The following is a 19,338-nucleotide window of genomic DNA, read 5'->3' as shown; positions in this document are numbered from 1 at the left end:
CCCTTTGCTTCCAGTGACACATTTTGCATGAATTGGGACCTGGCATCCAATCTCTATCTGCAGGTTTTATACCTGTCCTCTGCAACATGAGTTGTGAAGTATTTCTGGCTGTTTTTCAGCATCTCAGCAAGAGACATAGTTCAGGTTGTGCCTATTGGTTTTTATTTGCTGATAGCCTTTGTAGGCTATGCATTCATTGCAGAGAGAAAAAGCATTCTAATGATTTTAACAGTGGATTGACAACTCTTACCACAAGCTCTGTGACTGCTGTGTTTGTTATCTCCAACCAACCACTTACTGAGTCCTGATGGTGGAAGCTAATTTTAATTAATGGACTCTTTTTTTCCTTTTTTTTTTTTCATGAGTTCAGTGCTTTAGGATTAGGTTGCTGCTCTTCCTGTGTCTGAGCTTCTCTATCCTCCAGAAATAGGAATGATATTACAATCTGTCTCCATGAGGATGAGAATTCTGTATTAATTTTTAAAAATAAGTACAAAGATGAGAAGATTGATATCAACGTGCTGCAGTTCATTCAACCCGTGAGGAAACTCTTGTGATTTAAGATTCATTTCTTCACTGCTTTGCAAAAAATACAGTTGACTTGTAGATTTAAAATTTAACCCAACCTTCACTGTGTCAGAATGACATACATCAGGTCTGAACACAAAGATACTTGGGAAATGGTTTCTTGGGCAAGAGAGCTCTTCATAAAATCACAGATCATTATTTTGGGGTTTGGGAGGAAAAGGACAGATAAAGGAAAACGAATACTGAATCAATATTACTAAATCCAAAAAACACCCCTTATAAGGATAGTTCAGGAATTACAGTGCTAGTTTGCAAAACAACCAAATCTAATTCCCTACATTATATTCCACATACCTGGCAACACCAACAGTGAAAATTTTCCTATTCGAAGTATCTCAAAACCAGTCAACCAATAAATGGCACCCCCACTCAAAACAGGAAAAAAAGTTGCCCCACAGAAAATGAAGTTAGATTTGCTTCCAGTAGGAAGAGAGTTTCAGCTGGTTGTCCAAGAAACAAACCACCAGCCAAGTTACCAGAAGAAAATTGAAGGTGTTTCTTTCTCTACCACGTCCTCCCAGTTTAAATTGCAGTTTAAATGTCCTTTGTTGTCCTTTGTCACTGAGGTTTAACACCTGGATGTCAGCACTAATTGCTTCTTCCTTTTATATGTCACCTGGTGCACATCAAAGGCAGGTGATTCTACTCAGAAGTCAGTGCTACTGAACTTCTTGTCTGAGCATGTCTCAACTCCTAGCTCCATTCTGGAGAGCCCCTCCACTTTGACCTTACCACCTCTAATGGGTCTAGCTGAGATGGAGTTCATTTCCCCATAGCAGCCCTCACAGTGCTGTGCTTGTCTTTGGTAGCTAGAAGGGTGTTTATAACACACCAGTATTTTAGAGACTACAGCACTGGCACAGCATCACTGCTGTCTCTCCAGAATTCTGCCCTCCATCTGGGGGTGGGCAAGATCTTGGGAGGGGGCACAACTAGGATAGATGAGCCAAATTGACCAAAGGTATGTTCCGCACCAGATGACATCAGCTCAGACATAAAAGCTAAGAAAAGGAGCAGGGAGGTGGAGCGTTCATTATTTACAAGGTTTGCCTTCTGGAGAAACTGCTACATGTGCTGGAGCCCTGCTTCCCGGGAAATGGCTGAACATCACTTGCTGATGGCAAGTAGAGAACAAATATTTTTTCTCTTTGTTTGTGCGCTCACAACCTTTCACTTTTACTTTAGTAAACTGCCTTATCTCAACTTCTGAGTTGTTTTCCATCTTATTTTCTCTCCCCTGTCCAGGGGATTTTCTTCATGAAGTTACTGTCATCTGTTCTTTCGAACAGTTTGGCCATTTACGTCTGTATGAAATTTGCAGGTGACAAGAGCAGGGGAGCGTGCAGAAAAGATTGTTGCTATCCACAAAATTTTTGTGGTTGAATCCCATACCTTAGAGAGTAAGTCACATTCAGTACTAGTTTCAACACAGCTTGCTTTGTCTGACAATTTCTGCTGTTATCTGTGCTTGTTACCTGTGCCTGCTTCAGCTTTGGTCACCTTCAGACTGTAAACTTTTGTGGGCAGGGTTGTATCCTGCTCTTTGGCAGTACCAAGCACAGCAAGGCCTTGAATTTTGCCTGAGACTTTCAAGCTCTCCATAAAACAAACGTATAGTAACAGCCATAAATGGAAGCTCCTGTTTCCTTGCAGAGCCCAAAGGGTTCTGCAAATTTTACCTGCTCCTTCCTAGAACTGAATCTCCAAAGCTGTGCTGCTTAAGTCTGATAGCTTGCACACAGACCAGAAAGCCTCAGATTTTGGAAGAGAAACTATATCAGTATCCCCTGCTCTCAGAGAAGTTGTGAAGGGGAAGAAACATTTGAAAACATCATAAAGGCTATATACTGGCAATGTTCAACAATTCTGGAAGGTCACAAAGGCTGATTGTGAAGGAGTCATCTATTTACATGCATATATTGTGGTCATTAGTGATAGTGAGGGAGAAGCTAGTGAAGAAAGTACAAAACCAGCTACAATAAGATGCTGTTAACATCCTTGAATTGTGAAGTTAACTGGAATGTGTCAGAGGCTCTGTAAACAATGCAAACTTTGCAGTAAGAAGCTGAGAACAGGTTGCTTTTTATAGAGCAGACCTATAGGGTGGTATGAATTCTCTAAAATTCAGATTTTATTAAATAGTCATGCTCTTCTTCTTTTTCTCTGACAGCAATATAAATGAAATCTAGGTATTCTGGGCATAGAAAAATGGTTTATTTGGTCCTTCTGTTATTAGGACAGTGATCCCAATTCCTTCAAATTAGAATGCTGTAGAGAGAGTTTGCTGCTAGTCAACATTGTCCTTGATTGCCTGTTGCAGTAACATGAAAGTCAGGACAGTGAATCCTGTTAAGGGGAACTGATTTTGACAGGGAGAGAGAGGCATATTTCTTGTATGAACTATGGGGATAATGAAAGGAAAATTGAAACAGAGTTATTTCTAATGACAAGCATAGTAAGATTCAGTTGGGGGATGGAAAAGTAACTTTTTTTTCTTTGAGTTTTAGTTTGTTAGGAAAGAATAGACTGAACACCTCTGGCAGGCAGGGTGAGAGGTTACTAAGCTACTCCTCTCCTGTGACAGTCATCCTAAGGCCTCTGTCTGGAAAAGAGCCCCGCTGTGCAAAATGCATATGTGCACACACGTACTCATACACCAAAACAGTCTCTGCACTGAATAACTTTCAGCAAAAGAAAGGAAAAAGCAACATATCTCAGTCTATCCAGTGTACAGCTTTTCTCTGCTGGCAACAGTCTCTTTGCCCTGTGCACAGAGCCAAGCATAAATGAGCTCTGATCTCCAGGCACTGCCATGTGCACCACTGATAATACTCACTGCTGAAGTACAGTTTTGCTGATTGGTGCTGTGTCCTATTGCAGTAGATCTGTGCCTTGAACAATGACTGACCATCATGGCAACAGTGTTCTTGAGAGCAAGTATCTGGTCCCTAGTGGTATTAAGGTAACACTCACTTTGCAGGACATACAGAGATAAAAAGCAAGGATGATGGCACAGCGTAGCACAGAGAAGAGCTAGGCTGAAGCGCAACCAACCTTTCCAGCTTCTCCTTTTGTGAAGTGGCACTGAGTCCTGGATAAATCCCAGTTTTTTAGAGCTGCTATTGGCTGTGCAGCTCTTTCCCATATCTGTAGTAACATTCAAGTATATTTCTCTTAAAGTGGTGGTCAGTTGGCCATGCTTTGAGTGCTGTTTCTGATCTATGCACCCATGGACATGCAGGGCAGCATTGATCAGTCAAACACACAAGCCCATTTGGAACTTTGTTCTTCTCCCTGCTTTTAGAGCAGTGAACCAAAAGCAGAAGAAATATGAAGTACCCCTGAGGAAAATTATGGGACATAGTTACATTTACAATATCAATCTGCCCATTCTCTGCACTTTATTTTGAAAAGCCAAGTGATTTGCTCAATTTAACATTTTCCTGCTTTTATTTGTTGTTTCTCTTTGCCAGGAAGTCTGTCATCCAGCTAGACCTAGCTAACACCAAGAAAGCTCTAATTGTACCTGCTTTTGAGACCCTACGCTACCGCCTCTCCTTCCCCAAGTCAAAAGCAGAGTTGCTGTCTATGTTGGACATGGGAACCCTCTTCACATTCAGGTAATGAAAAGTACTTTTGAACCTGTGGTCATTATTTTTTCTGTTCTTGTGAATATTTGATTCTTTTCTCTCACTGTCAGCTCCATTAAGAAACCTATTGGAATTTTTTCCATTCTCATAGAGAGGTAGTGAACAGAATCATATGTGGATATATTCCATCTGTAAGGTCAGAATTTTATCTAGTATTATAGTCCTCTACTGAAGGACTTCAGTTGTTAAATTGAATTTGTTCTTTTTCATCATATTTTATTGCACTACAAAATCAAGCGTGACCATTACACTCAAGGGCGTGTAATTTACTTTTTGGCTGCCAAATACTGTCTGGATAGCTGTGTCTTCTTATGTGAGCAAAAGTTCTGTATCTCTGCTCGTTGGTTCTCTTCCTTACTGACTTACTGGAAAAACAAATGCAAGCTTGCCATATGCTCTTTTAAAGTGTGAAACAGCTGCTTAAATACCTAGAGTTTCTCTATGCAGACGTAAAAGAGTACTCTGACTAGAAGTTAAGAAGCAAAGAACACCTAAATTTGGAGCTCCTCTCTGAAGCAGACTCCTTTTGTGGCTGTGAACAAGTCAATTCTATTATCTGCCAGACTCTTCAGTTTCAAAATGCAGCTACCAGGGGTTAACTGTCTCTTGGGGGTGTGTGGTAAGGTCTGATTAGCAGAGATTTGTAAAGCATCTCAGTGATGGGAAGAGTACAATATGGCCTTATGATGTTGCACAGAGAGGGGGCTTAGGAGACCTGTGTTCTCTTCTCAGTTCCACTACTGCCCTGCTGGGAGGTGGTACACGAATCACTTTACTTTCTTACATCTCTGTTCTCCGTCTCTGAAATGCAGGTAACAATGTTCACCTCTCCTTTTTACAGTATTTTGAGATCTAGAGATAAAAGCTATGAAAAAGCTAGATATTATCCATGGCTGGTGGAGCTCTATATCACCTCTCCCATCCTTCTCTTACTTTAGAGCTTTCCTCACACTTTTTCCATTCCTTATATTACACACCTCTCTTGTTGCAGCAACCACCCTTCCCTCATGTGGTTGCATGCACATCATAGCAGACAGCTTGTGTGAGTCTGGAAAACATAATTCTGATGCCTTGAAACTGAAAGTCAGACCAGTGATTGCCTTGAAATAGAAAGTTGATGCGACTGAGTGAGGCATGCCTCTGGAAAATTACTTAAGGATACTGACAGAGCAAGTACTTTCACTCTACCATTATTCTTTACAGTCAAAAGATGTAAAAATTAACAAGAGATCTGTTGATAGAAAATAGTTGTCTCTCCCGTAGTTGAAAGAAAAAATCCTTCCAATGGAAAATAACTCCCTCAGGATTTTCAGATGTTGCATTCCACCAACAGTCAAATTTTCAATTTGCACAGCAGTGGCCTTCCACTACAGATTTCATCTTCAAATTATACAGCATGCTGGTGTGTTACATACACACCTAGATTTCCAAATCCTTTCTCAAGTCTCACTCAGGCAAAAATGTCTTTAACATCAGTGGGAGTTTTGCCAGAACAAGGCTGGTTAAATAAGAATTGAAGGACATGCAGCTGGTGTACATATTAAAGTAGTACACATTTTACAAATGCTTCCCTAGTTTGTTTTGGCTCATTTCATTGCTCAAATCCATCAACAGCCACAAAGCAACTGTGATCTGGGCTGAGAATTTCCACTTCCACCTTCAAGGTGCTTTAATAATGCTGCAATTTGTGGCTGACCGTGTGGGAGTGAACTGGGGAGGACTGCTGTGACAGTGATTGCTGAGAGTGCCTGCAGCATCCCAGTCCCTCACACCACACGGTAGATTACAATCTTTCCCTTGCTGAAATTGCTTTTGTCACCTCTTTTCCAAATAGTGACCTTTTCTACCTCTGGGCAGCTAAGAAGTACAAAATGGCTCTCAATTACATCCCTTAGTCACCACCAGAAGAGAAGACATGTGAGCATCTGCAGTGAGCAAGGTGTGCTGTGTAGAAACCCTCTGTGACAGCAGGATACTCTGTGCCAGCTTGCTGGCTTCATTTGCAGGTGCTGGCTGTGAGTGTGCCTCACAAGGATGTGCCTGCTCAGTGCCTGGGTAATAGCTGATGAACCACAGATGTACCATCGACACACTTTCAGGCACAAGGGAAACCACAGCTGGTAGAAGACACATCATCGTATTGAGAAAACATAAAAAGCAACAACTGATTAGCCAATTAACTGATTGCATCCACAATCCAGCAAAATTTAAGTTTAAGCATCTGAGTACAGGACTCGGGAAGTTTTTCTTTCACCAAGTCATCTTTCTCATTGTAACAGGAAGCTCAGAGGGACAATACAGGGAGGAATAACACTCTGAGAAGAGTAATTACTTCATTTTGCTAACTTTAGCAAAGTTTCCTATAGTTTTCACATTTTATTTTAAATTAAGCAATCAATAATGCAAGGAAAATGAAACATTTGGTGCAAAGTGGAGGAGGAAGGGGTGTGGTGTGTTCCAGTTGTTTTCTATGAACCGTGGGAAAGAAACTCATAATCATTTTACGGATATCAAATGATTTGGTTTGGATTTGTCAAAACTGCCAGCATAGTGAAAAATACGTTGTTCACAATTTCACAAAGTTCTTTAGGGACTCAGTGAGTTTGAGTGTGGCCTTAAAATTCAGTGTGTATTTAAGTCTTGAGTGAGAAGGGCCTGAGCAGGAAAATTGCATTTATTCAGTTGTCCTGTGAGATGGAAGACATATATAGACAGGGAACCACTTCTCACAACTGCTTCACCGATAGTAAAGTCTGTTGAAAACAACTCATCCTTCGATGGCAGCTTCCTCTATATGGACATCCAGGCAACGGTGTCTGCTTATCTTACTTTGCAGTAGCTTTCATGCAGTGATCAGCCATCGGCCAAGTCCTAGTTCCAGCAAGTTATCTATGTATGTGTGTGTGTATATATCTATATATAAGCCCATGTATATTGTATGTACAGATACATATGTATCTCACAATTCTTGTTTTCAGTTTAATTACTCCTTTATAGCTGGTGTGTACACAGCTAATTTGAGCATCCCATACTCGTTTTCCTTTTTGTCCTAACCTTAGCCATCCTTTTGCCTTCCTCTTTCCCTTCACTCATATCAGTTACTCTGCAGAGGCAAGTAAATAATCTCTGTTGTTGTTTTGTACAGTCAGGTCTGTTCCTTCCTTTCTGCTTTGTTTTCTCTGTGCAATCCCAATTCCATATTTTCCCTTCATTGTTTTTTCACTATTACTTATTTTTCCCTGCTAGTTAGCTCTCTTGGCTCACAGAGGTTATACTTGAGCTGCTGTAAGTGCTTACACTGATATCTCCAAAAAGAGTGGAAAGAAATTGAAGTTTCTTTTGTGGTTAGTGTACTGTTACCCCCTGTTTAAATCAGTGGGAGAGTGTTACTAGAAAAACAGCAGCATTTGACTGCTTCTTTGCAGAAATCTCCCAATTAACTAAAGTTTATATGGGGCTTTGAAGATACAAATCACTTCATAAGTGTTTAGTAGTCATTATTATTATTATTATCATAATTAATTTCAAAATGCCGGAGGTAGGATTTTAGAAGATTGAGCACCCTCCACAGTGCTATATCATTTTAAACCCCGCGTTGTGATTGTATTTTTTTTCTGCATAGATATCTGCACATTAGTGACTGGGTAGGTTACGCACTCATTTCCAAAAGAGGCCAAGAGAAGGATTGGGTTTTTTGGAGATGATTCCAAAGGACCTTAAGGGATTGTAAGCATTTTTGTGAATCTGGCACTGCTTTCTAGTAGTATCTGGAGAATTAGTTCTCTGTCAGTTTTTTTAATACAAAAGGGTTTTGTTTTTCCAGGTCCCCAAGGCAGATACCTAAAAGTGATGAAACCTGTTTACAGTTTAGAAATGCGGCCTACAAAGGACCATATGTTACTTCGGACCCCTGTGCTATCCTAATAATTCTGTCCTCCTGCACTGCCCTGAACATGGACAGTGAGCAGAGCTGAACCACATTTGTGTTTATGTTACTAACCATATGAATATACAGTTCAAGTGCAAACTCCTAGGCGGTGATTTTACATCCCTGTTTTTAGCAATGGCTCACAATGTTACAAGAATTTCTGGGATTGAAACATTACCTCAGGTCATAATCTTGCAATATTTAATGCTCAAATACCTTCACTTTTAGCATATGAGTCATCCCTGTGAATTCAATGTACCTTGCTTTACAAACTGGCAGGATATTTGTTTTGTCCCTTCTGTTGCGTATCTCTCAGTATTGTAATACAGATAACTGCTATACCTTTGTTTCTTTATTTAATCTATTAATCTGCAGAAAGAGCTTGTCTAGTTGATTTTTAGAAAGTGTTTAAGTAAGTGGGCGAGAGTCATTGACCCTAGCACTAATGGTGTGGATTCAAGCAGTGCTAGGAAGAGACCTGCTGTGACCTGAACAAGATTAATGAATTATAAAAGGATCTTTTTCTGTAAATCAAATTGATTACCTTACTGAGGATCACAGGAGTACTTCCCACAATGTAGAATGTACAGCAGAAAGCCTTTATGTGATATTTTACTTATTAATTTAATTATGTATCTTGGTTCCTGCCATAATAATGGCAGTAATTAATAAAACGGAACATCTATCCAGAGCACCAGGTGTCTCTCATGCAAATTATAAAATGGCATATAAAACAGATCATGAATGTCACTGTGGTGTAGAAATAGGTAATTTTAAGGACCTTATCTGAGCTACAGATTTTCACAGTGATTTTAGAGCACCGACCGATACAACCGCTTGGTTGCCAGGAGCAAGACACAGCACTTTGTAGTGCAGATGAATGTCAGTGTACTTTGTAATTGTTTCTCACATTAGCATGAGGTAGTGTTTTCACACTATCCTTCACCGACTAGAGGTGTTTAAGCGCTGAGCTCTGGGAAGCGTGCTGGAAATAGTCCTAGAAATTGCCTCCGATTTGTCCTGAAAATGATGATGTGAACTGGAAGCTAATGTCCTTATTTTTGAGCATTTCATCTAACGAGTAACATTTTGTTACCTTGCCAAGATGTGTTCTATGTAATTACCTCCCCACGTCCCTGCCATTTATGTCTGTTTAAGGTACCACGTCTGGACGAAAGGGCACGCGCCAACCAATTTTGCCAAGTGGCGAACAGCCACCACCCCCTACCGCGTTGAGTGGGAAGCAGACTTTGAGCCATACGTCGTCGTGAGGAAGGACTGCCCGGAGTATGACAGGCGGTTTGTTGGATTTGGCTGGAACAAAGTAGCTCACATCATGGAGCTGGATGCACAGGTGAGGAGATGACACCTGCGTATCTCACCCAGGGCTGTGCAGCAGGGTTGTTAAAATGAAATCTGTGCCTTGTAGAAAGACTTTAGGCTTTGCATCACCAGAGTGCTCACCCGGCCATACTGAGCTCCTTAATGAATGGTTCTTGAGTTGTGAACACTCAGTTTAATCCTTGTCAAGTATTAAATGGAGAACTAAGTCTAATTTATTTATCAGTGCTGAGAAAGTAGTTTTGCAGTGACACAACCCCTGCAGTGCCCTCCTCCTGACTGAAGCATTGCAGCACTTGTTGCCAGTCCCATCACTTGGTAGGGAATCTGCAGACACAGCTGGATCTTTTTCAGTTAGACAGAGGTTGGTGAGTCCCAAATGCTAATGTAGAATTCAAAAAGTAATCTTCAATTGAATCCAAGGCAAGCATCTTCAGTCTCTGGCTGGGATTTACAGCATGTATCTGAATAGCCAAAGTCTTTACATTTCCGAAGTCTGGGGCTGTGGAGCAGACTTTAAAGGATCCAGGTACTTAAGCCTTGGGCTACCTGCCTCTTGGATCTGTGACTTGGAATGAAGCTGCGGGGCAGAATTTATAAGAATACAGATGCAGAGAAAGGTCAGGAGTCCCAGACTGGCACCAGAGCTCTCAGAGCTGCCAAGGTCTGTGCCACCAACCTGGATCTTAGAGGCTGGCAGTGACTATGGCTCCATGGGATCCCAGTGCTGCTGCTCACTGAAATAGCAGGATTTACATTGCCTTGCTGTTCTTGGATTTGAAGCTAACAACTGTGCTAATCAGCAAGGTCTGGGTCATGGCATTCCTTTTTAGTTTGGGTTTGTGCTGGGTTTTTTCAGTTTGGTTTCAATCCCAATGCTTGAACTTGTAGAATTTCATGCTAATTAAAAAAATAGGTTTTGACCATAGGTTTTGGTATCCTCCTGTGATACCTTCTGCTATGAATCTGGAATACAGCTGATCCTTCTCTGCTCAATTCTTACTAGTTTATGTGAAGCAGAACAGCACAAGGCATGCACCAACTTAGTGGGAGATTGTGTCTCTGGGTTGTGGGCTACAGCATATTTGTGTGCAGGCACATAAGTGGGAAGGATATTTTCTACTTCTACTTAAAAAACTACATGGTCACCTTGGGGTGGCAGCCACTCACCCTCTGTTTGCAGAAGGGTATTCCCAACAAATTTATACCTACTTATCTTGAGAAAAAAATGTCCCTTATATTAATGTTAATAATAATTTGCTATAGCAATGTAATTTTCCAGTGCACTTTCCAAACACTAATCAATTTACCATCAGTTGTGGGGAGTGCCAGGGTAGTTTTTATTATTTGTTAATCTGTGTAACAAGGCTTATGTTCCCACTGGCAGCTCTCACGTAGCACTCAGGATTTAACTCTTCTGTACAGAGAGATCTGCTCAGCAGAGATTCACATGTGGGAAATTGAAACATTTTTCATAGTTGATCATAGCACAGATACTTTAAATGGTCACCAGGTTGGAACTAACTCTGGGAAATTGTTCTTCTCACTCTTCCAGCCTTGAACACATTATAACATTCAAAAAAAGTTTCATTTTCCTCTGTAGCAACATGAGTGTCCACCTATTCTCCCTCAAGATCACCCTAGAGGAGACATGGGATCGCACAGCTACCTTCCCCTGTGGTATTCCTGTGCTTTAGGGTGTCCACAGACACAGCTGCCAGCTGCTTGACTGGCTTCATTACCAGTGGGCAGAGCAGCTTCTCAATTAAGTTATTTCACTGCTCCTCACTACTGGAGTGCCTGTCAAAAGGTCTGTTCCAGACCCCTTACCAAGGGCCTGTGCCACTGCTGTCCCTCAGAGTAGCACACCACATGGAGACAATCGTCATTGTTATTCTGGGAGCGTGCAGGTGCCCACTGAGCTGGATTTTGCTGTACAAATACAGCATCCAAATACAAATATATGAGTCTCCATCTAAAGAATTTATAATCTGTGAGCTAGGTTATTGCATTGCCTTCTCAACAGGGGTTTCCACATAGTAGGGATGGATCATTAGGAAACCTTTCTCTGCTCTTCCAGTCACTGTGGAAGTAGACTGAGCATCCCATTTTCCAGGACCCCAGCCCAGCATATTTCAAAGGGGATTATTAGCAGCAGACTCATCATTTCTTGGAAGGCTTTATGTGCCTGAAGACCTTTTAGAGGGATGGAACACTGCTGTGCTGAACAGTTTGCACTGCAGAGCATAGACACTCCCTGACCTGCAGTATTACAGACTTGAGGTGCAAGCAGGGAACAAAGAAAAGGTTGTATGAGGGGGATGCATCTTCCTCTGCAGCTTTGGCTCTTAGTTTTAAGGTCCCTTAGAGACATAGTTTGTGGTTTATCAGCTCTCCTCACTCCATGGTGCCAGCCTTTGTTGTTGAGTTTAATTCCCCATTAGTTTTAAGCATCTTCCAACTAAATAAATTCTGCCTGTGAGCATGAGATTATTTTGCTCTTGTTATACAGAAGCTCAGTGCCCCATTCCCATTTATGACAACATTGTAAATTGGCACGAAGACTTACCTCTTTAGCACTGTCTGTCAGGTAATGGGCATTCTCATATGGAGAAAGGAGCACCCATATGGCATCTGCTCCTAGCTGTCCAACACATGCTACTGCTTTATAGGTGACTCTGGGAAGACACTGCAGCCTTAGCTATACTTTGGGCGCACCAATACCACTGCCTGAGTTGGGAAACGGATCCACGTTGTGTTCTGTTCACTTTTTTCCTGTCTTAATTTAGCTTCATTTTTTGGTTGTATTGCTCAAACACTTGGTTTCTGGTAGCATTATAATGCAGCAGCTTTCAGTCTTCTGTGCCTTGATCATAGTTTGTTAGGTGAAGAAAGACTGACAGGTGAAACACTAAAGTTTATTAGCACAAGTTGTTGTCTCCCAACAATCTCTTTCCCTACTAAAACATTTTGGAGTACTCTACCTCGGTACTGTAAATACTCTGTGTCTCTGCACAGACTCCTAAATCTACAGGTGACTGGGCATTGCAAAACAGGGGAGGTTGTGCACCACTTCTTTTAAAGCCAGCGTACTCTGTGGCTGTTCTTTCCCTGACCATTGTCTTATGCAGAGATAGTTAATGGGTCAATCCAGCAACAGCTGTAGATAGAAACTGTGTGAAAACAAAAGTAAATTTGCCTGTGAGGAATTCAAAGTTTCTTTGTTATTTGCATCACATACAACTTGGATTTCTTGAAGTTCCGTACGAAAAAAGAAGTAGCGTCCTGGTGGTTAGTGTTTTGCTTGGCTACAGAGTAATGAGGTTCACATTCCTTTTCTACCCAGTTTCTTGCAGGAGATACCTGCCTGTTACACATCATAGGATGTGAACTAGTGAACTTTCATCCTGTCTAAGGATCAGCCTTTTTCTAGCTTTACTCTAATAATTTAACTATAAAAATAGAAAGATTCTGACAGGAGTAGTTGAGACTTAAATGAACCATTGTTTTCTAACAACAAAAATTGTCAAAGAACTTGGTCAGATATAAATAAAGAGAATTAGTATAGTAGTTTTACAGGAGAAGGAGAAGTAGCACAGTATCTCAGACTTCATGAAAAACTTAATTTACATAAAACCATCTCAAAGCATATGGAATTAGCAGGTTCATTTTCGCACATCGCCTGTAAATGATACCATCTTCTCCCCTTATTTCAGGTTTATAAATAGTTTTGGACAGTTTTGTCTCTGTAAGTATCTTAGTATATAGGCAAAGCAACATATGTTGTGCAGTTTTGCCTTTGTAAATATAGCTTATTCCAGCATCCCAAGCAAGATAATTTGTAGGGACAAAGCCAGGTTTTTGCACGGACACTTGAGACCCTTGCCGTGTAGTCACAGTTGTGTTGGTTGCAAGCACACTACTGCAAGGTGTGTGCTGCAGACATGGCTTCAGGTGTGCCTTTGGTACTGTTTCCCCATTATTTGGCTTATATGAAGTAAAATGTTTTAAAACAGTTGGGTTTTTTTACGAGGCTGGTAAAACATTGGAAGAGGTTACTCAGAGAGATGGCGGATGCCCCATCTCTGGAAACATTCAAGGTCAGGTTGAACAGGGCTTTAGGCAACCTGATCTAGTTGAAGATGTCCCTGCTCATTTCAGGGGAGTTGGACTAGATGACCCTTATAGTTGCCTTCCAACCCAAACCATCTTAAGATTTTACAAAAAGAAAAAGTAGATGTTTCATCAAACAAAGAAAAAGCTACTTGGAAAAAAAAAAGGCTTATTTGAGATACCTGCATGGGTTTGGTTTTTTTGAGACCCACACTGCACTGTTACTTAATGGAGCATGTTTGACTGTGGAGGTACAGGAGAGATGCGTTGCAAGAGGGCTGGGGAACACCCTCACAGTCAGTGTCTTTCTCCCCCAGGAGTACGAGTTCACGGTGCTGCCCAACGCCTACATGATCCACATGCCGCACGCCCCCAGCTTCGACATCACCAAGTTTCGCTCCAACAAGCAATACCGCATCTGTCTCAAGACCCTGAAGGAGGAGTTCCAGCAGGACATGTCGCGCCACTACGGCTTTGCAGCCCTCAAATATCTCACGGCAGAGAACAACAGCTAGCACCACAGAACCCGTGTACGGGAAACAGGGACACCGGAGGGAAGAGCCACTCATCGTGTGGGGCCCAGTCATCAAATTTTGAACTGAGAAATACTTTCTGTTTTTATATCATACTTGGCAGTTCTAACAGTAGAAATTTGAAGTGACATGTCTTCGGACTGTGCTCATTTGTCCCTTCCCCAATTACCCCAGGCCTTTTGGCTTTAGCATTCTTGAGGTGTCTGCGTGTAGGGCCGGCCAAGCGCCCTCCATGCCACTGAAGGTGGGGACTGGGCAGGGACTGGGAATGCACTCCGCTCTCTTAACTGCAGAGCAAAGACAGACCTTCAGAACATAGAATTTCATGTTGCTATTTAATAATTTGACATGCTTTTTATCTGTAAAGGAAGATCTTCGGGTCGCTGTCCTGTGAATTTCAAATCTGCACTACTCTAAAAGGGAACTTTCACCTGTGAACTTTCACAGGGGCCCTGTTAACATGGATGACCTTGCTAATGCAGGATGAGCCAAAGGTCTGAATTAGCCTTGAAAACACAGGGGACGCTTATACAATACTGCACTCCCGAGAAGCTGTGTTACTGGTTTAGGTGTATACATGATATCGGTTGGTCTTTTATTCTCAAATTAGTTGTTTTATCAGGAAAATCTCCTATACCCCACCCTGCCTTTGCCCCACTCCTAAATGCTGCTCCTTTCCTTGCCAAGGAAATGTCTCCCTTGTGTTTCTTCCCCATCTTCAATTTTGGTGGACCAGTAAAGAAGATCAGTAGCTCGGTTAGAAAGTGAACAAAACTTGTCACTGTAAGGTCTGTTTTCACCAGATCAACTTGTTCACATGTGTCTACTTAAGATAAAGGGTCTGGTTCTATCTTTATCTTTTTCAGGCAAGAATCGGATTTTACCTATAAGGCACATTGTACCAGGGGAATATTGATTTGTAGGCTCACTTCAGTGCTGCCCAAACGTGAAGGCTCTGGGCCTTAGGCTTTAAGTGGACTACTTTGCTGAACAGGGAATAAAAACTAGTAAAAAGGCAACTAGTAGCCTTGGTGCTCTCCTGCTGCCTGCTGCAAGGTCTCAGAACTACTTCGTTAAAGGAGTTTATAATTAAAAGGAGCAGAACTGTTAGGAATAAACTCCCCATTCGAGGGGGAGAAAAGAATGTGTTGGGAATCTGAGTGAGTGTTTGCTTGAACGTGGACTGGTCAAGTTCACCATCGGTACACACAGGAGTATGCTGGAGGGCGAACAGGAAACCTAACAAGCAAAATGCAGAAAACAAGACACTGGACTTTTTGCCATTTTCTTTATCTTCAGTATTAATGTTGTGTTTACATGGGATGAAGAAATGAGGTTTAATGCACTACCCCTTGCAGGGCTATTTGTAATTTCTGTTGCAATGTTAATAGAGAAAGCAGAAACAACTCAGTGAGAAATGTGTTCTGTCTCCCTACCCCAGATCCCCGTACAACCGCACATACCAATACTACTGCCTGAGTTGGGAAATGAATCCACATTGCGTTCTGCTCATTTTTTTTCCATTTCGTTTTTCAGCCACTGGACCTTCTACTTTCCTCCCCATCTCATCCCTCTAGAGCTTGGTTTTTCTAACCTGACATTTTGTGAGAGCTTTCTGTTACGGTGGAAACCACGCAGTTTAAACCAGACATTTAAACTACAAATACCAGTTCATCATTCTCTGTATATATAAGAAAATCCAAAAAAGGCAACATCTTTGAGAAGAAATAAAAAGGGGCGGGAGTCATGTGTAGTTTTCTCTTTTTCTCCTGGGAGTGTTGGCTGCGTAAGAATATATCACTGCATAATTTTCCAAAGAGCTTTTTTTCTCTTCCTAATAGCTTCATGTAAAGATTTACATAAAAAGCTAGAAAGGGTGGGGAAGAAGTGAGTGCTCAGTTCTGGCTAAGATATATTCTTTTAAAAAAACCAAAATCTTAACTCCCCAGATCCCGTATTATTCACCATTAAGGGCTCAGGTCACTGTGCTTATTCAGAATGAGAAGAACCCTGCAGCACAGAGTCCTGTTGATTAGCTGATGTGCAGAAAGATACCAAAAGCTGACCTGAGAGAGTCCAACACTGCTTATACCTACATAAAATCTCAAATCAGAGCTTCAGTGTGGCCACCATTATGTTTCATGAGTATTAAAAACTTTCATTGCCAGATGTACATTTCTCCTTACCCTGCAGCAGCACAGCCTGTAGCACGGACCTGAATATTATTTGTATGTACCATTATCAACATTCTTCTCATTATTCTCTTCTCACTGATCATGTGATGAGGATGGGGGGAGTGGGGAGGTAATAATTTGCTACTTGCCTGAGTGTACACTGAGTTCTGGGACCTCCGGGGTAGGTTTAGGTGTGCTGGCTGGTGTAACCAGCTCAAAGATTGGTAGTAGGTACAAAAAGTCCCTTTTTTTTCCTTAAAGACACTGTACTGATTTGTATCTGTCATGTCATGTTTGTGCTTCATAATTTGAGAGGTGTGGGGATTAGGTTTTTTTAGTACATTTCATCCAATTTACCTAATAGTGAGTTAGTCTGGCTGTAACTGCCAGGGCTGCTCCAACACCATGAAAGAAAACACCACTGACAACAACAAAAATCCCCAACTCAGTTATAACTGACTGTCTTCCAGTCCTCTGCTGTAGTATTTGCTAGCAATTTTGTTACTTATTTATCAGTTTTCTCCTGAAATCATCAAGAAATAGCAGAAAAACCTGGTGACTTAATGCCTTTGTTTTATTGCTTTGTTCCACCAACTTCTCTCTTGAGTCTTCAGTCTATGACCTCTCCTTATCTCTGATATTTGGAAAGTGTGAGTCTCTCACTTAGGTATCGCTCCAGCACCCTCTCAGTGAAGACTGATGCAAATAAATCATTTAGATTCTTGGCATTGTCCTTATTGTCTTTAATTGTTTCTTCTACTTATTGTTTGGGGTGGCCTACCAGATATCTCCACTTTTCTGCTTTTGTGTACTGAGCAAATGTGCATTTTCAGCTTTAACTTCCTACTGTTTGCTCTTCAGACTCCCTCTTAGCTTCCTCAAACTCCATCTTAACTATTACATACCTTCCTTTCAGCTTTACAGTGTTTTATTTCCATTCTCTGAAGGTTTTCTATTTGACCCGAATAACTTCTAAAATTTCCAATTGAGTAATATCAGCATTTCCTTGTCTTCCATTCATCTAAGGGATACAATACTCCATGATTATTTATAAGGCCCTTTCCATTTTTAATTTGAGGATTTCAGTTTTTCTGTTCTTTTTAATTAGGCTCACGAATTCTTCCTTTAAAAAGATAAAGAGGGCTTTTGTTTTAAATTTATATTGAATTTAACCCTACTAGGTTTTGAAAGTTTGTATTTTCCTCTTTAACCTTTCTGAATGCTAACCTTTTCTTAATCAAGGGATCAGAAAAATTCTTTTGTTCCTCTAATTTGGGCTCTTATCTTGACACATTTTGTTCTGTGTCTCCCTTTTCCCTCTCCATTACAAAACATTGAAACACAGGAGTCACTCAAAACTTTTCAAGTCCCAAAGCCTGAACTGTGTATTTCCCAGCACCTTTTGACATCCCACCACATTTCAGGCTTAGTTATTATTCCAGATAATAATCTGATGCCTGGCACCCAGTCCTCCTGGTTTTGTTTTCATGCTTCTCCCTTTGATATAACAGGCTTTCCAAGTTTAAGTTTTGAGCAAAGCACTTATCTTTATTTAATACCTTATTGTAACCTTCTAGTAGGTTTCCATGATTTTTCTCTGTTGTCACAGTATATATATATAACACCTTCAAAAGTTTGGCTGTATTTTCCATCCTATTAATTTCTAGCTAAGGGTCATCTACCATCTGCCTATCTGGCAGACCTAGAAAATGTCTTTGTTTATCCTGGGTAGTCCTTAATGTCTATCAGATTTTTTTTCCCAAATCCTTACTTTTAATAATTCCTTCCAGGCTTGCTAGTTTCCTATGTGAGCAATCTGGTTCCACTTCACAATTTTCGGATTTTTTCCATTTATAATCATTGTCTTGGACTCTGTGATTTATCAGGATTTAGCAGCTGTACCTGAAGTTCCATCACTTTTGTTAGACTGAATATGACATATACTCACTAAAGTACTGGTAGACTTCATGTCGTTTGTTGGTAAATCATAAACTGCATTTTCCTTTTACTGCAACAAGCAGAGACACTTCATAGTGTTATTTGCAGTAGCTGTTGCAGCAGAGTAAGCTCTGTGTTAGAGGGAGAAGCACAAAAACCTTGTCGGGATTGTAGCTACTGTTTCTCTCCGCAGGGAAAAATAAGGGCCTAGCACAGCTGAACAGTTTTATAAATGCCCTGCACAAAGCACACTGCACATTATTTTCTGGTAGGTATAATCGTGCATCGTCTAATTAAATATGAAAAATACATTTTTAATGTTCTCATTTTTATGTGCAATTCTATCCAGAAGATAATGCATTTCCTTCTCTATCTTGCCAGTTTCCCCCATTACTCCAGCCTGCCTAATAGCCCCATCTGTTTTCAGCTGAGGAAGATTAATGACCAGAAGCACTGGGAGTCCTGGCAAATCAGCAGAGATATTACTCTTAGGCATTGCTCAGGACATTTGTTCCTACTCTGCCAGATACTGTATGGGTGTTCCTCAGGTTTCAGGGCAGCAACAGCAGAACACAGCAACTCAGCAAGTAGGGTGAGTGTCATTATTTATGAACTTCAACCAAGTCTAATACATTCAATGGTGGGAGTGTTAAAAAGAGAATGTATCATTGTTAGCTAAAAAAATATTTCAATTTTAGGGAAAAAAAAAGCATCTAAGTTTCTTCAGCTCCAGTGAGTGAGACTGGAACAAATAAGTCACTAGTAGGCAATGCCAGCCAATAATCTAGTATTTCCACTGCAGTATTGAAAATGCAGAAGAATTGATAGCTAAATAAAGTTCTTTTTACAGTAGTAATTCATAATGTATATTTAGATGATGTGCTTACATCCAAACACTTCGTCATATTGGGGATTGTTTGAAGACTGCTACTTTGTTTCACAATATAAAATTGCTTGGAAAAGCTTCTGGCTCTGCACAGCAAATTATGGCTCAGGAAATGCTTGCAAACCTGGGTTTGGAAATACCTTGCTTTTGTAGGACTTTGTTTTCATCAGTTATACATTCCCAAAAC

The 19,338-nt window shown here is 40.9% G+C and overlaps 1 protein-coding gene across 6 annotated transcripts in view; it reads left to right on the top strand.

Annotated features, from left to right (window-relative positions):
* The window catches only part of LARGE1 (LARGE xylosyl- and glucuronyltransferase 1), a 276,280-nt gene extending 259,229 nt beyond the window's left edge, over positions 1-17,051 (top strand). For 5 of the 6 annotated variants that reach the window (XM_027657595.1, XM_027657578.1, XM_027657604.1 and 2 more), the window contains 3 exons: positions 4,062-4,208; positions 9,325-9,520; positions 13,938-14,281. In XM_027657595.1, coding sequence (XP_027513396.1) covers positions 4,062-4,208; positions 9,325-9,520; positions 13,938-14,135 — 541 coding nt within the window. In that variant the 3' untranslated portion in view covers positions 14,136-14,281. Of the gene's footprint in view, positions 1-4,061; positions 4,209-9,324; positions 9,521-13,937 lie in introns of all 6 variants that reach the window. The other variant, XM_027657560.1, reaches the window with a different exon arrangement.
* The last annotated feature ends 2,287 nt before the right edge of the window (positions 17,052-19,338 follow it).

The sequence above is a fragment of the Corapipo altera genome, unplaced genomic scaffold (assembly GCF_003945725.1).
Source record: "Corapipo altera isolate COAL_440 unplaced genomic scaffold, ASM394572v1 1, whole genome shotgun sequence".
Classification (NCBI taxonomy): domain Eukaryota; kingdom Metazoa; phylum Chordata; class Aves; order Passeriformes; family Pipridae; genus Corapipo; species Corapipo altera.
Note: the sequence above shows the minus strand (reverse complement) of the source record. Positions and strands in the feature narration are given on the sequence as shown.